The sequence below is a fragment of the Rattus norvegicus genome, chromosome X, assembly GCF_021556685.1.
Source record: "Rattus norvegicus strain SHRSP/BbbUtx chromosome X, alternate assembly SHRSP_T2T, whole genome shotgun sequence".
Lineage (NCBI taxonomy): Eukaryota > Metazoa > Chordata > Mammalia > Rodentia > Muridae > Rattus > Rattus norvegicus.
The window spans coordinates 75,159,934-75,177,313 of NC_141554.1; the positions used below are offsets into that span (position 1 = coordinate 75,159,934).

At 44.9% G+C, this 17,380-nt stretch overlaps 1 protein-coding gene across 11 annotated transcripts in view; it reads left to right on the forward strand.

The window, feature by feature from the left end:
• The window catches only part of Nhsl2 (NHS-like 2), a 239,526-nt gene that overhangs the window by 182,609 nt on the left and 39,537 nt on the right, over nt 1–17,380 (forward strand). For 3 of the 11 annotated variants that reach the window (XM_087599929.1, XM_087599931.1, XM_087599932.1), the window contains exon 1: nt 2,725–2,803. In XM_087599929.1, the coding sequence (XP_087456055.1) occupies nt 2,776–2,803 (28 nt within the window). In that variant the 5' untranslated portion in view covers nt 2,725–2,775. 11 annotated transcript variants of the gene reach the window in all.

The window sequence follows — 17,380 nt, forward strand, 5'->3', positions numbered from 1 at the left end:
CATCAGCAGGGCTTGCCTTTCTCAATCCGTGCGGGCCCACCCTTCAGAAGCCATTATCCACTGACAATTGGTGGGGATCTCTTGTCTTTTCTCCCTCTCTCAATTAAACTCTAAGGACTGCGATTCCCATCTGCCTCAGAGCAAACAAATCTCTCGTTACACCTACTTCCCAGAAGCTGGAGAGCTTTTCTCCTTTCTCCAACCTCTATAGTTCTCCTTTTCAGAATGCTTGACCCTCTTAGCGATTTTAAACTGCAGGTGGCAATTAAATTGGTTTCCCAAAGTTGAACCAAGCCATCTCACCCCCTACATTTACCCCATCCCTGGTGACCCTTGAACCATAAAAGAAAAAAAAGAATCATTTTGTGAGCTGCTATTTGTCTCTCCCTAAGCAGGCCTATGTAAATATAAATGTGACGTAATCGCTAAGCAAGATGCTTTTTCTCTAGATGAGTCTTGCTGTCCACTGTGCACACGGCTGGCTATGGTACCAACAATGGCATGGTGCCCTGCCTCAACCCTTTTAACACAGAGGTCAGCCCTGCTTAAGGGGAGCCAAGGGCCAACAAAAAGGGAATGGCTCTTCATTCACAGATCCTTGTGGGATTTGAAAGTGGAAGAGGAGAAGGGACAGAAAAGGAAGAGGAAGAAAGAAGAAAAGAAGAGGGGTGCTTACAAGGACACAAATAGAGACAGCGGTGCAAATAGAAAGTGGTTTATTTTTCCTTTAATAGTCTGGTTATACGATGTATTCTAGGACATTATCTTAATGTACGGAATGGTAATCTATTTTATCCAGTTTTGTTCTTGTGGTTTCCATTAGGGAAACCTCACATGTGTTAACATTTCAAATAGTACTGAAAGATCTCAAAGGAAAAGAGCAGGTCACAGTCCTGTTCCCACCTCCACCCTACCCCCACCCTTTGCTCTCAAGTTCTCCACACACTACCTGGAGGGCAGCAATGGGAACAGTAACTCCTGTGTCATTACAGACTCCTTCCCTATGTATGTAAGCCTGTGTATGTTTCACATGTACATTGAAGATGGCACTGTGCATGCTGGCCCTCGATTTTTCGTTCGTTTATTGTTATTCGTTATTTGGGTTTGAGACAGCATCTTGCTATGCAACCAAAGCTGTAGTACTTCAACTTGTGCCCTTTCTGCTTCAGCCTCTAGAATGCTAGGATTGCAGAAGTATACTGCCACACCCTCCATTTGCCCTTCCCCCACTCTGTACAAACTGAACCTAGGGCCTCACATCTGCTAGACAAGCTCTGTGCACTCTACTACTAAGGCGTATGTGTCCTCAGCCTTCTATTTTAAGTTTTTGAGACAGGATCTTGCTGAGTTACCCTATTGGTCTTGAACTCACTTTATGGCTCAGGCTAGCCTAGAATCTTTGATCCTCTTCAGTTTCCTGAGTAGCTAAGATTATAGGCATACACCACCATGCCCTGTTTTTGCCTCCCTCACCCCACCCCATCTCGAGCCCTGCCTTTTAATTTACTATTAACTCTAATGTTTTCCCGCTTCCTCTTTGTCTGTGCTAGGGACCCAGGGCTGTGCATGTGCTAGGAAGGTGCTCTGAGCTCTAACCCCAGCCCCCATCTGTGTGGATGCAGCGTGATGTATGGAACCATCCCTACTGGTGGGCATGTGCTTAAAATAGAAGATCCAGCACCATTCCAACCAAGACAAATGTTATGAGAACCACAGTAACGAGGCACATAAGGGATTTTGGATTTTCCAGTAATGCTCAAATGTTACACATAGAGATCTGAAAATGCTGCCTTTGCTCTTACATGCAGGAGCTGGTTTTAGATTATCATCTATTTTGTTCCATTCACCTATTTAGCAGTTTTGGCAGTAGCAGCCTCCATTTCCAGGAGTCACATTTCAAAAATAAAAAGAGCCCTAGAGCCCTAACTCAGCATTGCAGCATTTAACAAACAGGTAAAGCCCAGAGTTCTAGCTCTAGCACTATAAAAAAAGGAAAAGAGGTGAGATTAATTTAATGTTATATTTTTATTTAATCCAATATGTAACAAAATAAAACCACATGTAATCCACATTAAAATTATTAAAGCGGGGGTTGGGGATTTAGCTCAGCGTTAGAGCATTTGCCTAGCAAGCGCAAGGCCCTGGGTTCGGTCCCCAGCTCCAAAAAAAAAAAAAAAAAAAAAAAAAAAAAATTAAAGCATTGTCCATTTCCATTGTTGGATTTTGAAATCTCGTGTGGATTTTACAATTCCATCCAATTTTAAATGCTGAAGAGCCACACGTGGCTGGTGGAGATGGTAGTGGACAGTGGAGGTTGAGCAGGCAGGGATATCTAAAATGTCATCTGAGCTGTGAGCCTCTGAGGTTGGTAGGGATGGATTAGGAAGTAAAATGGTGCGACTTCTCAGGACCTGTCCAGCTTTGAGCTGTGAGCAAAGGTACCAAAGACCCAAAGGTCCTCCTCTTTTCAATGGGTTCCAGTTCTACTGGCCAGAGATGAAGAAAGCACTTGCTACTCGGGGGTATTCTGAGACCCAGCACCGGTTCCCCTCCAGAGGCAGCCCTTCTTACAAGTTTCATTGCATTTAAGAGCCAGTACCCATTTCCTTTTTTATCAAAACTGAGTTGTGTGGCAACAGGGCTTTGAGGAAAGCCCTAACTCTGAGGTCAGGGAGGGTGTGGTGGGAGGAACCCACATTGTGGCTTACTCAACTGTGAGATCTTAACTCGGGTGGCCCACAGCTACTGTGGTCCTATGCAGCAGTAGTGACAGCCATGGCATCACAGCCTGGAGCGTGGAATGGTAAGCAAAGGAACGGTTATGGACTGTTTGAGCTTGGGGTGTGGTACCTGATGGGTGCTGGCAATGCAGAAGAAGACAGTATCTGTAGACTCCAGGTGATGAGACATCCAGCTTTGTCCCAGTCTGAGACCACCGGGCCAGTTTGGGGAAGCATTGGGACTCTACAGTAGCTTTGAGGGCTGCTCCCCACTCTGAGGTTGATAGGATGCTGAGAAATGGGATTATCCCTTCCAGGGACACATGCTTTCCCTGGGCAAAGGTGATGGCCCAGTGTCCACTGCTTGATGATTTCCAAGCCAGTCCTCCTCCCTTGCCTGGCCTTCCTAACTGGCCAGCTACCAAAACAGAGCCTGGGGCTAGCCAAGGTTCAGAGCAGCTTTGCTGCAGGAGAAAAGAATTTTCTCCTGTGGAAGTCTGAGAGGGAGCCATTGGTCACCAGCACTGTCTGCAGTGTCCCCATCACCTCCGAAGAGCGTAGGGTGGGGTGCCAGCATTCCTCTTTTATCCTCCTGCTCCTGTGGCCAGCCCAACAGCCAGAACCTCTCAGTGGTATCCGACTCCTGATGGGCCAGGCAGCATGCTAGCTTCTTTCTGCCTGATCACACAAGCTGTAACCTCCAAACAAGCCAAGCAGGGCTAGGAAAACAGGGTGATTTCACAGCCACTCAAAATGCCAGCATGATGGCTTTCTGGCTCCCAACATCCTGCCCCTTCACCGGCTGGCCAAGATCCAGAAGCCCCCTTGAATATACCTCTGTCCCAAATGTCCATAGCACAAAGGTTCCTGGAGAGCCTGTCATGTCTGTGGGAACTACACAGTAGTTGCTTTAGGTGAATGAATGCAAGAATATGGGCACATTCTTCCATGGTATCATGTGGCCTGGATATTGTTTCCATTGTACCTCTCTCTCAAAGTCCCCAAAGTTTAACTTGTCACCTCGTCACTTTGAACATCATGTGTAGACACCTGGGCACCCACTGATTTCCTCCACTAAAAAAAGGTCCCAAAGTAAAACCAACTTGGGACTCTTGAGGGTAGGCTCAGAAAACAGCCTCCTGGCCCTGTCTCTCCCCACATCATTGCTTTAAGGATCTTCCAAGCTGGAGTATCCTACCTAAAGATCAAGAGCATGCAGCTGGGCATCCAGCAGACTTACTTCAAGTCTTAAGCCTGTTGGCTCCTATATATCCTTAGTCAAAAGTTTGTTCATCTTCACTCTGTAAAATGGGGCTACAAACACCCAAGATTGCAGCAAGAAACAAACAAGAACATGTAATAGATTGAACCCTATGAAATTGCTCAAGGCAATTTTCTGTGGTTCCATATAATATTTTAAAATTGCTTTATAAAGGAGAAAATGCTATGATAAATAGCCCTAAATATTTTTTATTCTTAAGAGATACGATGAGAAGTCATGGAATATTGCCTTTTGAAGAAGCAACTGATCCTTTCTTTCATGAGCATTATGGGCCATACTGGCAGAAGCCACTTCTCCACCAACATGAGGTTGCAGGCATTTTCTGGAACACTTGAGCTAGGGAAGAGGGGGACCAGGTTTTTTTTTAAGAGATCAGACTGGTTCATGGAAAGCAGAGGAGATGAGCAGAAGGCTAGCTCCTGATAATTCCTGCCTAGGAAAATTTTTTTTCATCAAAGCATCCTTTTGCTCCAGGTGGCAGTGGTCCCTCCGGTCACAATTTAGAGGCTGCTCAAAAAAAGGCTTTCCTGGAAAATGTGCTTCAGTTGATTCTGCCTTAGGTGAGAGCACTCTGATCAATAAGGACCACTGAGGCACTCAGGGAGCTGTTTCAGGGTGTCTACCCAGTGTTTCCTAATGCGGGTACAATTGCAATTTGGATTTCTCATTGTACAAGACTGTGCTATGCTCTGCATGCCATGGTAGCAAGAGAAAGATGGACAACATCCCGGAAGCCCAAGAGCATCATGGTCACTTAAACTCTACTAGGTGCTCCATAACATGAATCCTGGGTGTTCTTTTCTAAAAAACATTTTGTTTGTTTGTTCGTTTGTTTTGTTTTGTTTTTTTAAGACAGGGTTTCTCTGTGTAGCCCTGGCTTTTCTGGAAACTCACTCTGTAGACCGGGCTAGACAATTCATCTGTTTTATATGTATGGGTGTTTTGCCTGCATGTATGTATGCACTACATGCATGCCTGGTACCCTCTTGGGTTAGAAGAGGGTGTCTGATTCTTTGAACTGGAGTTGCAGATGGTAGTAAGTCACCATACAGGCAGTGGGGATTGAACTCTGGTTCTCTGCAAGAGCAATGAACCATCTCTTAAGCTCCACAGGGCTTTCTAATTGGGCCAGTGGAGGCAAGTAAAGTCACTGAAGCAAGACTGGAACCAGAGAGTACGAAGTCCAGTGAAAATGCCCACCTGCGTTCTGTGCTGAGCAGGCAATGTATTGTGCTGCTCCGGGCTCCGGTATCTTGTGGCAGAGGATCTACACAGAGAGTGGCACGTTCACCATGATGGACATAGGCTATATGGCATTTGTTCAAGGAAGTACTAATCGCCAATCATAGCTATGGTTAGAGTCCTTGTTGCACGGATGTGCTCAGCTGGATGACCACAAACCTCTAATTGGAATTTAGTCTGTTTTCCAAGCAGTGTGTTATAGTAGCCTTAGCAGTATCTAAGACTTTCGCCTCTAAAGAAACCACAGATACGCTTCTGTGTCACTGAAGCTGCTGCAGATATCTTGAAACTTTATTCCAGTCAATTAATACTTCTAAATCATGGCAGTTATCAGAGCCATTGCTAAATCCTGTTACTTACTGTGTTGACAATGAAGCATTGGTTACCTACCTCGAATTAAAAGTCTGTGTGGATAACCTTAAATCCAGCTGACTTCCTTTGCCATCCTGTGTGCTTTATGCTTGTGAAAACATTTTGAGAAAGGGTCTATAGCTATTATCAGATTTCCAAAGGAACCCAAGCCATAAGGATATTAAGAGATCAGGGCTGGAGAGATGGCTCAGAGGTTAAAGCACTGGCTGCTCTTCCACGGGACTTGATTTGGTTCCCAGCACCCACATGGTGGCTCACAACTGTATGTAACCCCAATTACAGAAGGATCTGATGAACTCTTCTGGCCTCAGAAACCAGGCTCACACGAAATTAAGAGCACTGGCTGCTATTCTTGAGGACCCGGGTTCAATTCCCAGCATCCACATAGTAGCTTACAACCATCTATAATAATTTCAGTTCCAGGGTATCTGACACTCTCTTCTGACCTCCAGGTACACATTTAGTGTATACACATACACACAGACAAAACACCCACATACACAAAATGTTTAAAAAATAAAAATATTAAGAAATTGTATTAGAGGCTTAATAGGAAAGCAGCTGATTGGGGTCAGTGGGGATGGCCTTGAATGAAAAAATAGGAAATGGTTCTTGAATTCTATAGTTACCAAGGTGGTTACTGAGGGCTTCTGGCCAAGGGGTTGCCCGAAATGTTTGTGAAGTCTGTCTCCAGCGTCTAGACAACATTAACAACAGAGACTTGAGTTGAAGAACAGGGGCCATGAACGAGGGTTCTGCCTTCAGTATGTTGAATTTGAAAGTAAAAACTTAGATACTCAGGTGAAGACGTCTCCCTGGCTCTGGGAAATGCAAGCGGGCAGGCTGGGAGTGCAGCCATGGCAACGGGAGGATTTGGGAGTCGCCCTTCATTTGAGTTGATCAAGCAAGCACTGGAGTAATTGAAGTCGTCAACAGAGAAAGGACAGTGATAGAAACGAGGCCAAGACAAGGGATTGGTTTCTCCAGGGACCAGATTTCCAAACAGATTTGTATGCAGGAGGTTTGCTAGTAATTGATTGCTTTTTGAAGTGGGAGGGAATTGGAAGAATTGTTTGTTTCTGTTTTATTTTGAGCAAGGGCCTTACTACGTAACCCTGGCTGGCCTGGTGCTTACTATGTAGCTCAGGTTGGTCTTGTACTCACTGAAATCTCCCAGCTCGACCTCTTGTGCAACTTGTTGGGGACTGCTTTGTAGAACAGTCGCTTTAGTGAATGACAGTGGCAGGAGTCAGAGACAAGAGTCAAACTCTTTCAAACTTGCATGAGAGACCTCAGTCCAGTCAGTGGTCCTCACAGAAACCAGACAGCTAGGCCTTCCCTTTTTTTTTTTCTTTTTTTTTTTTCGGGGCTGGGGACCAAACCCAGGACCTTGTGCTTCCTAGGTAAGCGCTCTACCACTGAGCCAAATCCCCAACCCCTACCTTTATTGTCTTAATAAGGTATTGTCTTGTCTCCATTCTGGGTGCAGACAAGGGGGAGTTACCTTGGACAGGCTCAAATGTGAGCTGTCAATCAGCACCCTGCTAGCTTAGGGATGGGTGCCTTGGTTCTGTATCAGGTCTAGGCAGCAGTTCAAAGTCTTCAGTGATGCAAAAAAATGCAACTCCCTTACCCAGGCCTCTGGGTGAGCCTCATGCAACCTTCCAGAGTAGTTATGTACTCTGTATGACCAAAGAGCCTGGTTATGAAAGGAATTAGAATTCTCGGTAACTATAGTTCTTGGTCCTTGGTATTTCCTCCAGTGGCTCCCGTTTAGAACCAAGCTACACAGCATGGCTTCAGGAAATTGGAGGGAATGGAGCCAATGCCATCCTCAGCACAGTCTGTGCTTAAGAGGTTACCAAACTAAGCAAGTCGGTGCCACAGAAGCTGGTTCTGTGGTCTCCGTGTTCCTTCCTTTCTTTTGGGGTGACCCATATCTCAGAGAGAGGGGGGTCACCATATTGAGGTTACAGCCCTGTTCTGAGGCCTGCAGGTTGCCTGGGAAACCTGATATTGTTAGAGCAGCCAAGAAAAAGGAGACGGAGCTTCATTTTAAAAGACAGAAATCAAAAAAGTTGGCTTTTGATTTTGACTTTCATGTGCTCATACCAACTGACAAGGCACAAATTCTTCTCAACACTTGAAGTTTAGAGTAGATGCAGAAAAAATGGAATACACAGCGGGGCGGGGAGGAGAGAGGGAGAGAGTTTGGCATTTGGAAATTGATAGGCTAAAAGGCCAAGTATAACCTGACCATCGTTTCTCACTGTACACAGATTTTTACATAATTTTAATGGCCATGAGTTTTGGTACATGCCTACAATCCTAGAACTTGGGAGGCTGAGACAGAAAGATCTCAAGTTCAACGGCAGCCTAGACTACATAGTGACAGTCAGTCTCCCCCACCCCCAAATGAATGTCTGAAATGTATTTCAATGGAAGAATGTGTGCCCCACATGTTAGATTTGATCCACAGCACCAAAAGAATCGGTTTGCCAATGTATTTGTTTTCTTTGACTCTTTTGAGTCACTCTGTAGCCCAGGTTGACCCTGGACTCGTATCATTCCTTCTGCTTCAGCCTCCTGGGTGCTGGGATTACAGACTCAAGCCAACACACCAGGCTACCAATATGTTGTTTGGTTTTGGTTTTGGTTTTAAATATAATGTGGCTGTAATGGAGGCATCAGCTGGAGCTGAGGAGTGCTGTCCCCTTCCGGGTGGGCAGGCTGGACTGTAAGCAAGCAAGATGTGCTCTGAGGGAGGAGGAGTAGCAACGCGCTTGAAGTTAGCCAGATGAGAAGTAATAGGGCTTTGACTGGGGGAGGCGCCAAGGAGTGGAGGAAAGAAGAGATAGACAGTTTAGAAGACCACACCAACTGGTTTTGGTGACTCCTCAGAGTAGCAGGGGAAATCTGCGCACCCAGGCACATGGATACTCCCTGTGGTCCCAACCACAAATTAGCTGTTGTGTTTCAGGGTTCTGTGACACTGACAGCCCTTACCCATCCATTAACTCACCAGAGATCACCCATCTACTGTCTAAACAGCAGGCTTTTGTCATACACATTAGGCACCAGTCAGAGAGAAACCCAGTTCCACACCTACCCTGTGAAGTACATACTTAGACACACCTCAGATAGCTTTGGATAACGTAATACTTTATGCCTTAGTCTACATCCTTACCATGTGAGGTAACTGAGGCCCATCATGTCAATATGATTTCCCCACAGTCTCATAGATAAATAAGTGACAGAGTAAGGATTTGAACCTGTGAAGGATGCTGCAGAGCAGAGGGGCTTGCCCACCACACAGTCCCTGTTGGCTACTCTATGCCAATTGTAGCAGACTAACAGCATGTGCGAGCCACACACCGCTTCTACGCCCAAAGCCTTTTAGTGAGTCTTTTGGTGGTCCTGCAAATTCAGGGGACCTACATACAACCAGATATGGAGGGAAAACACACTGAGCCTAGGTTACCAGCAGTGCAGGCCATGAAGCAGCCAGTTTGGTCATATGGCATCTCATTCCTGCCCTGAATCAGCCCTTCCAGTAACTTTCACTTATGCTAGGCATCACATCTAAGGTCCTGACCAATGGTCTATAAGACCTCATGGCAATATGGCTCTTGTCCATGTCTGCAATATTTTCTTTTAGTTTTATTTATTTATTATATATGAGTACACTGTTGTTGTCTTCAGACACACCAGAAGAGGGCATCAGATCCCATTACAGGTGGTTGTGAACCACATGTGGTTGCTGGGAATTGAACTCGGGCCCTCTGGAAGAGCAATCAGTGCGCTTAACTACTGAACCATCTCTCCAGCCCTGCAATATCTTTTTTAAAAACGATACCTCCCCTCAGTCACGCTCCAAAGATACATTGACCCCTATACTCATTCTCTCCCACTCTGAAGCCTTTGTACTTGCTGTTTCCCTGTCCAGACATGCTATTTTTACAACTCTTTTGTGTGGCTGCTTTCTTGTTGTACGACATATTTCTTTTGCTCAACTATGAACTCCATCTCCTTCACTGTTGCATCCCGTCTCTATGTGACCAATGCACAGAAGAAATCCCATAAGCACTTGTTCAATGAGTGAAGAACTTATTATCACCACACCAACTATATCTTAGGCCCTTTACAAATATTATTTTAATGTTTGAAAACATCCCTATAAGTTAGGTGTGATTAACTCCATTATGTAGATGGACCACTGAGAAGTGATGTGACTTAGGCTGGCTTCCCTATAATGCATCACTCCAAAGTGAGCATTCAAACATGGTCTTTAAACAAAGAAAAAGAAAAGAAAAAAGTTTTTTTTCAGATTTATTTCTTTTATGTGTATGAGTATGTGTGCACCAAGTGTGTTCCAGGAGTTCAGGAGAAGGTTTCAGATCCCCTGGAACCGAAGTTACAGAAAGCTGTGAACCACGATGTAGGTGCTAGAAACTGAACCCAGGTCTTCTGAAACAAGTGCTTTTTAACTGCTGAACCATCTCTCAAGCCCCATTAAGTGGAAGCTTAATTGAGAATATTATGGGCTCTTTCTTCCCCATACCATGTCAGTTGATGGACTTGAACTTCCTCAGGAAGGAACTGAAGCAATTCTGGTGGTCACTAGCCGAAGTTGTTTAACCACCCTGGTGGTTCTATGTTTACATTCTTGTTAATAATAACCCCAGAAGTACCTCATAAAGCAAAACAGAATTCCCCACCCACTCAAGTGAAAAGGAGCCCCATTCTAGTGGGAAATGTAACTCAAACCACAGGGCTGAGCGTCTTTTGGACGATGCTAGAAATGGACTTCCCAGTGGCCCTGAAATGTTTCTCTTCCAACTTCTAATTTGCCTAGCTCCTTGCACCTCAGAGTAAGATATGACAATTTGGGAGGACATGCAGAATGCAGAACCTCTGTGTGCCCCCCTTTCCTACCTACTGAACCCCAGCCCACTTTTCAGCAAGATTCCTGGGGACTTAGGGATTCCTAAGCACAAAAACGTCTTGGGACACAGTGTCCTAGAGGGCAGCCTCTGAGTAATTAACTCCCCAAGGGCAGGGAGGAATCTTGACACTGCTTGCCCAAGACCTCTGTGCAGGCCTATCCCAGCTAGTATTGCTTGCTAAATCTGACCACTCATAGTCATCCACAGATGGAATAATTTACTATGCACACTCTGTAGCTCTGCCCCTTTCTGTCACCCCTCTTGGCCTATGGTTCCCATGAGGGAGGTCCAGCAATGTGGTGTTTGTATATGTAAGCCACAGACTTTACAAAGACCTTGAGTGGGCTTGTCTCTCCTCCTCCTCTTCTATCCTCACACCACAAAAGCTCCCAAGAAGGAAGTTCTAAGGTATCAACACTGTTGCTTTCCTTGTGGCCTCAGCTTACCTGGATACCACTTCTCAATGTCCCTTGGAAATTCCAGTCCTTCCCAAGGTGCAGAAGGTGTTGACAAGTGCTGGCTACCAAGCCCTCACTGCACACAGCACCAAAATAAACCCCCGTTGATATGGAAACGGGTCAAATTATTTTAAGAAAAAATTGCTCCTTCATTAAGTCGTGTTGTTATAGAAACCAGAATTAGGAAAGTAACTTGGCCTCGGAGGTTAGGTGCAATGTTTGAGGACAGGGACTTTTCCAAATAGTGGAAAACGATTTGGGAACACATTTGCCTAGCTTTTCTCTGTATGCCAGGAATGAGGATGAAGGTCAGTTTAGCATCCCGTTGCCCCATCTAGATAGGTCACTCGGCAGGACCTTGCCAGTGGGATACACCAAGGCATAAAGCATCCTGTAACTGGAGCTAACTGAAGGGATGTCCAGCACCACGCAGTGTGCAGATTAGCACCCCCTACTCAGCAGCAAATTGAAGCTTCCAACTTCCTGGAATTAGAGGCAACTAGGAGTTTAGAGATAGCTCAGTGGTTAAGAGCACTGGCTGCTCTTCCAGAGGTCCTGAGTTCAAATTGCAGCAATCACATGGTGGCTCACAACCATCTGTCATGGAATCTGATGCCCTCTTCTGGTGTGTCTGAGGACAGCAATGCTATACTCATATACGTAAAATAAATCTTTTTTTTAAAAGCACTTTTAAAAAAAGAAGAAGACAACTAGACCTGAAAAAAAATAGCAATACCTGGTTTTTACTGTCTTTTTTTTTTTAAGACAGGATCTCACTTTGTATCTTTAGCTAGCCTGGAGCTCACTCTGTAGACCAGGCTGGCCTCAAACTCACAGAGATCTACCTGCCTCTGCCTCCTGAGTGCTAGAAAAATGTATATGCTGTCACACTGACTATAAATGTAATTTTAAAAAGGTTTTGTAGAAGGAAACCTAACTGAGCCTGGTGTCGTACCGCATGGCTATAATCTCACCACTCAGGAGGCTGAGGCAGAAGGATCAGAACTTGTAGGTAGCTAGACTACAGAGTGGGCTCTGTCTTGGTCTCAAATATATTGTTTTAAAATGAGCGGGGAGTCTGGTGTTGGGGTGCTTACCTAACAAGTGCAAGGCCATGGGTTCTACCTCTGGTATCACTGCTCTGAACAGTTGAAACCTTATCTGTTTTTTTTCACAAGGCTTTTAAGATATATATATATATATATATATATATATATATATATATATATATATATATATCCATGAGTAAAAGATTCTCAAGGAGCTTTTAGAATTCATTTTAGCTAATAAATAAAAACATAAAAATTGCACATATCAGTGGGGTAATGTTTCCATGAATGTATATATCAGATGATGTTTAAGTCAGATTAACAGCTCTTCAATTGCATATCTTGAAACTGTATCTGCCTCTGCAGAGCAGGTTGGGAAATTAACTGCTGGAGGGACCTGAATTTCAACATGGATCTATTGTTTACCAACTGTGACCTGTGCAATTGATAGAGTCTCTCTCAGTCTCCTTTTCGCAGTGAAAATGTGTTGTGGGAATTAGAGATAATGTATGCACAGGGTTTGTCTGGTACCAGACATATAATAGAGACCCAGTAAATGCTTTTGGAGGCTTGCCTGGGGAGCTTTTTAAAACAGTTCATGTTGAGCACAACCCGGAGCAAGTAAGTCAAACGTGAAGCTCTGAATTGGTATTTGAATGTCCCTGGATGGTTCTAAAGTTCAAGCAGGGTTGAGAACCCATACCTTCAGGCAGGTATATGACTATCCTGGGCTCGCCTTTGGGCAGAAAGATAAACAGGCCAATAGAGAAAACAGTATCGAATACTTAAGCACACAAAAGTCGACACTTGTGGATCAGACTGTAGGGTTCCAGAGGTGACGATTATGTCCCCTCCCCTCAGGAGGGTCTTAAGCAGTAGAAAGGACAACTGTTAGCAAGCAACCATGGTATTTATGGCCAAGGCTGCATGCAGTCAAGGTGCTGGGTGTGTGAGCAGGACATCTAGTAGTAAACTCCATGAAAAGCTAGCTGTAAGAATTATAGGACTAAGCACGGTGGCACACACCTGTCATCTCAGTGCTAGGGAGGTTGAAGGCTAGAAGATCAGGGGACTGAGGGCCAGTCTGGGCTATATAGCAAGACCCTTTCTGGGGAAAGGTGAGAGAGAAGGAAAAATTGTAAGAGCCATTTCATTTTAGTGGCCAGGTAAGGGCTGCAGGGACAGTCATATTCTGTCTTCCTTAGAGGATGGAGTGGATATTTTCAAAAACAGCTGAAGTGGAATTCATGCACTTGTTCATCCCACATGCGTTTACTGAGCATCTCATATGTGCCTCAGACTATGGCAAGGTTGGCAACCAAGACAGATGAGGCCCCCGGCCTGGTTTCGCAAGCAGTTTAATAATGAAATCAATAAACGAGAAAAGTTTGAAATTGTGGTAAGTACTGTGAAGAAAAGCATAGTGACACATACGGCTAGAGTGATTAGGATGGGGACACAGCATCACAGAAAGCCTTCCTGACGGTTCTCTCTGAGCACATTCAAGTGGTGCTTCTGGCAGAGTGGATGGCGATGCAAGAGGATTTTAACATTGGAAATTGGCCTGGCATATTTGAGGGGCAGCAAGAAGGCCTCTCTGATGAGAAAGCTATAAGCGAAGAGAATAATGAGCAGACTGGAGGCAGGGAGCATGGAGAGGCCAGCTAGCTCAGCCCATGGCTCATGCTAAGAACTTGATTTTAGCACATAGTGTGGTCAGAAAGAGTGGGGAGAGCAATGGGATGTGATTTGCCTCTTTTCTTTACTAACAGCTTGAACTAGATTTCTCTTGCCATACAAGTCACCTATCGAAAGCATACAGTCCAATAGTCTCGGCATAGCAGTCCCAGGTATGTGCAAATACCACCACATTTGAGACAAGGACTTTTTATTATCCCCAAAAAGACATATTTCGCTCACAAGCAGTAACTTTCTCCTTTTACCAACCACTCCATCCATCCCTACCATAAGACAACCACCTATCTCTTTTCAAGCTCTATGGATTTGCCTCTTCTGGACACTTCGTATAAACAAAATCATACAATGTGGGACCTTTTGTGACAGACTTCTCTATTTAGCATGATGTTTTCCAGGTTCCCACATGTTACGCCATAGCGAAGCAGTTGTTTCTTTTCATGACTGAATAATGTCCAAATGTTCTTCTTTTTCTACTATCATTTGATGAACATGTGGGTGGTGTGTTCATTACTTTTCTGTTGCTGTGATAAAACACTATGACCAAGGCAACTTCCGGAAGAAAGAGTTTATTTGGGCTTACAGTTGCTGAGGGTTAAAGTGCATGATGTTGAGTGGAAGAAGCAGGCATTGCAAGTCAAAGCCAGTGACATACTTCCTCGAGCAAGGTCACACCTCCTGAACCTCTCACCTGTCATCAATTGGGAGCCAAGTATTAAAATGCCTAAGACTTTGGGGAGACATCTCATTCACGCCACCTCAGGGGGTGTCAGCTTTCTGTTTAGTCATTTGAGGAATTACCAGGCTGTTACAGGCCATTGTGGCTACACCATTTTCCTCCCCAACATAGTTATCAGCAGTTTCCTGATGCTGGCCATTCTACTGGGTATGAAGTGGTTCCCATTGTTTAGTTTGTATTCCCGTGTGAGTTTGGGCTTCTTGTCCTGTGTTTATTGGTCTTTTGAAACAAGGTTTTGCTTTGTAGCCCAGAGTGGCCCGGTGCTCCTCGTATGCACCCAGGCTGACCTCAAACTGAGCTTCCAGCCCTTGCAAGGCCAGCACTGGGATTGCAGATTTGCATCACCATACCCAACTGTTATTTGCCTTTATTCTTTTTTATTTATGTTTATGGGTGTTTTGCCTGCCTCTATATCTGTGTACCACATGAATCCAGTGCCAGAAGAGGACATTGGATCCCCTGGACTGGAGTTACAGATGGTTGTGAGCCATCATGAGGGTACTCACAATAGAATCCAGGTCTTCTGGAGGAGCAGCCAGTGCTCTTAACTACTGAAACATCTCTCCAGCTCTTCCTTTTTATTACTGAGTTGTCAGAGCATACAGTACTCGAGTTACAAATTCCTTATCAATTATATGATTGGCAAGTATTTTCTTCATTTTTTGAGTTAATCTTTTTCTTTTTCCCTCTTTTTGTTATTTGAGAATTTCATACATAACACATTTTGATCAATTCCAGCCCTCGTTTTCCCTCCAGTTCCTTCCCTACCTCCCCCACCACTTTTCCTCCCATAAATGTGGGGGCACATAAATGTGCTCCTTCCTTAAACCCACTGAGACCACTTAGTTCAGCCAGTTTGTCTGTGGGCGTAGGACCATCCACTGCAGCCTGGGCAGCCTATCAGGACCTGCATCTAAAGTAAGTTGCCTGTCCCTTCAGTAGCAGCCATAATTACCTGTAGTTCCTCAGCTAGGGGTGGGACCTCATGAGCTCCTCCTCCCCCACCCATGCTGGAATTTTGGTTGCCTTGATCTTGTGCCAGAGCCCTTTCATTTTCTTCATGGTAAACTTTGAAATTCAAAAGGTTGTAACCTCGATGAACTCCAGTGTTATCTATTGTTCCCTTTGCCGTGCTTGCTTGCTTTTGGTGTCATATCAGATAATCCACAGCCTCTTCCTAAGTGAACTGCAAGAAGAAAATTTCTTTGATGGTGGTGCAAGGAAAAGATAGGAGGCGGAGCTACAAGGGAACAAGACAAGAAACAGGAGCGGAGAAGAGCACTTGGTCCACAGCTTTCTTACTTCTCAGAGAACTCTATGCATAGCATCTGATTCCTGGCTGAGGGCAGAGCACTGAACCCTTTGAGGTGATCTGGACCCAGGCACACTGCTGAACTAGCCTCGTTTTCTTGCAATACTTTTATATACATGTCACTTCCTTCTTCTTTCCTGCTTTGAACCCTGTTGGGCAACTCAGACATTTGAAAAGAAAGACACAGTCCCCTGGCTGGGTCAGAAGGTAATCTGGGTGGCCTCCAGTGGCTGGAGAGGAGTCTCTCAGGTTCACTCAGTGTAGAACCTGAGAAAAAGCCCTTCTTCTTTCCGGACATCAGTTTCTACATCTGATGCGTCAGGGAGCTGGATAAGGTTTCTGACACGCTTCTGAGCCTTCGCTTCTCGGTTTTCACAAGGTAACGAAGCCATACATATTTATCATGGTAGCAAGGGAGAGCCTATACTAACCACCAAGTAATGTTTACAGTATGATCGCATCTTTGTTTGACAAAGATTCTTTCTTTCAGAAAGAATACCCAAGGTATCGACAGTGCTTGCCTCCCCTGTCAGATTAGGATTTTCCTCGTTCAGTCTGTTTGCTCTGATCTCTAATTGTGATAAACTTGTTTTTTGAAAGAAAAAGAAAAAGCATGACAGATAAAAGTTGACAAATTTGTAGAGAAGTTGTCTAGAAACTATTAGCAGGCAAGGGAAGTGGGAAGGTGGCAGTGACTTATCTTGTCTGTCAGTGGTAGAGACCTGCTCACCCCACAAACCTCCCTCCATGCCCAGTCAGCTGGGAGGCTGGAATTAGTGCAGGATGGCTGTTGCAGGGATCAACTGGGATCCTCATCTCTGGAAAGTGGGTGGGCCAAGGAACTGTGGTAAACTCAGTGCTGTCAAAACAAACCCCCTTCCCAATGCCTTCTCAATCCAGGGAAGGGGCAGGCCTGTGGTGCTAAGCTGAAAGCTCTCCGAGTTGATAGGGGTGAGGTCGCTGGTGGAGAAGGAAGTATGACATTAGATAAAGCAATCCTCAAAGCGGTTAGATAATAAAATGCCTTCTTTTGGCTACTCTTCTCTCAGGAGAGGGTAATCATTTATCCCTGAGGTGAGATCTGAGTGGCTCATCAAAGCACCCACTACCTAGCAGCGGTGACCTCTATGAAGGTAGACGTTAGGAGAGCATTTGCTTGCTTGCTTTTTCTCCTTCCTTTTCATCTTCCCTTCCTTTCTTTCTTGTGCATATGTGTGCTGAGAACTGAACCTAGATCCTCACACATACTAGGCAAGCTCTCTACTACTAAGCTACAACCACATCTAAGGGATTTCAAAAAATGAAAAGAAAAATAAATTAACTGTAATGAGTCCTGACTGCATCTATCACTGAGCACTGATCTCTACCAGACTCATGTCCTTGGGTAATGATCCTTGCTGGTCCGCCTGGGCAGGTCCTTAGTATAGGTGCTTCCCAGGATCCAGGCACTACTTTGAGCCCTATGATCCTTTAATTTCTCTGAAAGTTATCATTGAGGGAACCTAAGCTCAGGGAGTCCACACGGCTCGGTTAGGTGGAAGTAGTCTCAAAGCTAGGTGAGTCCA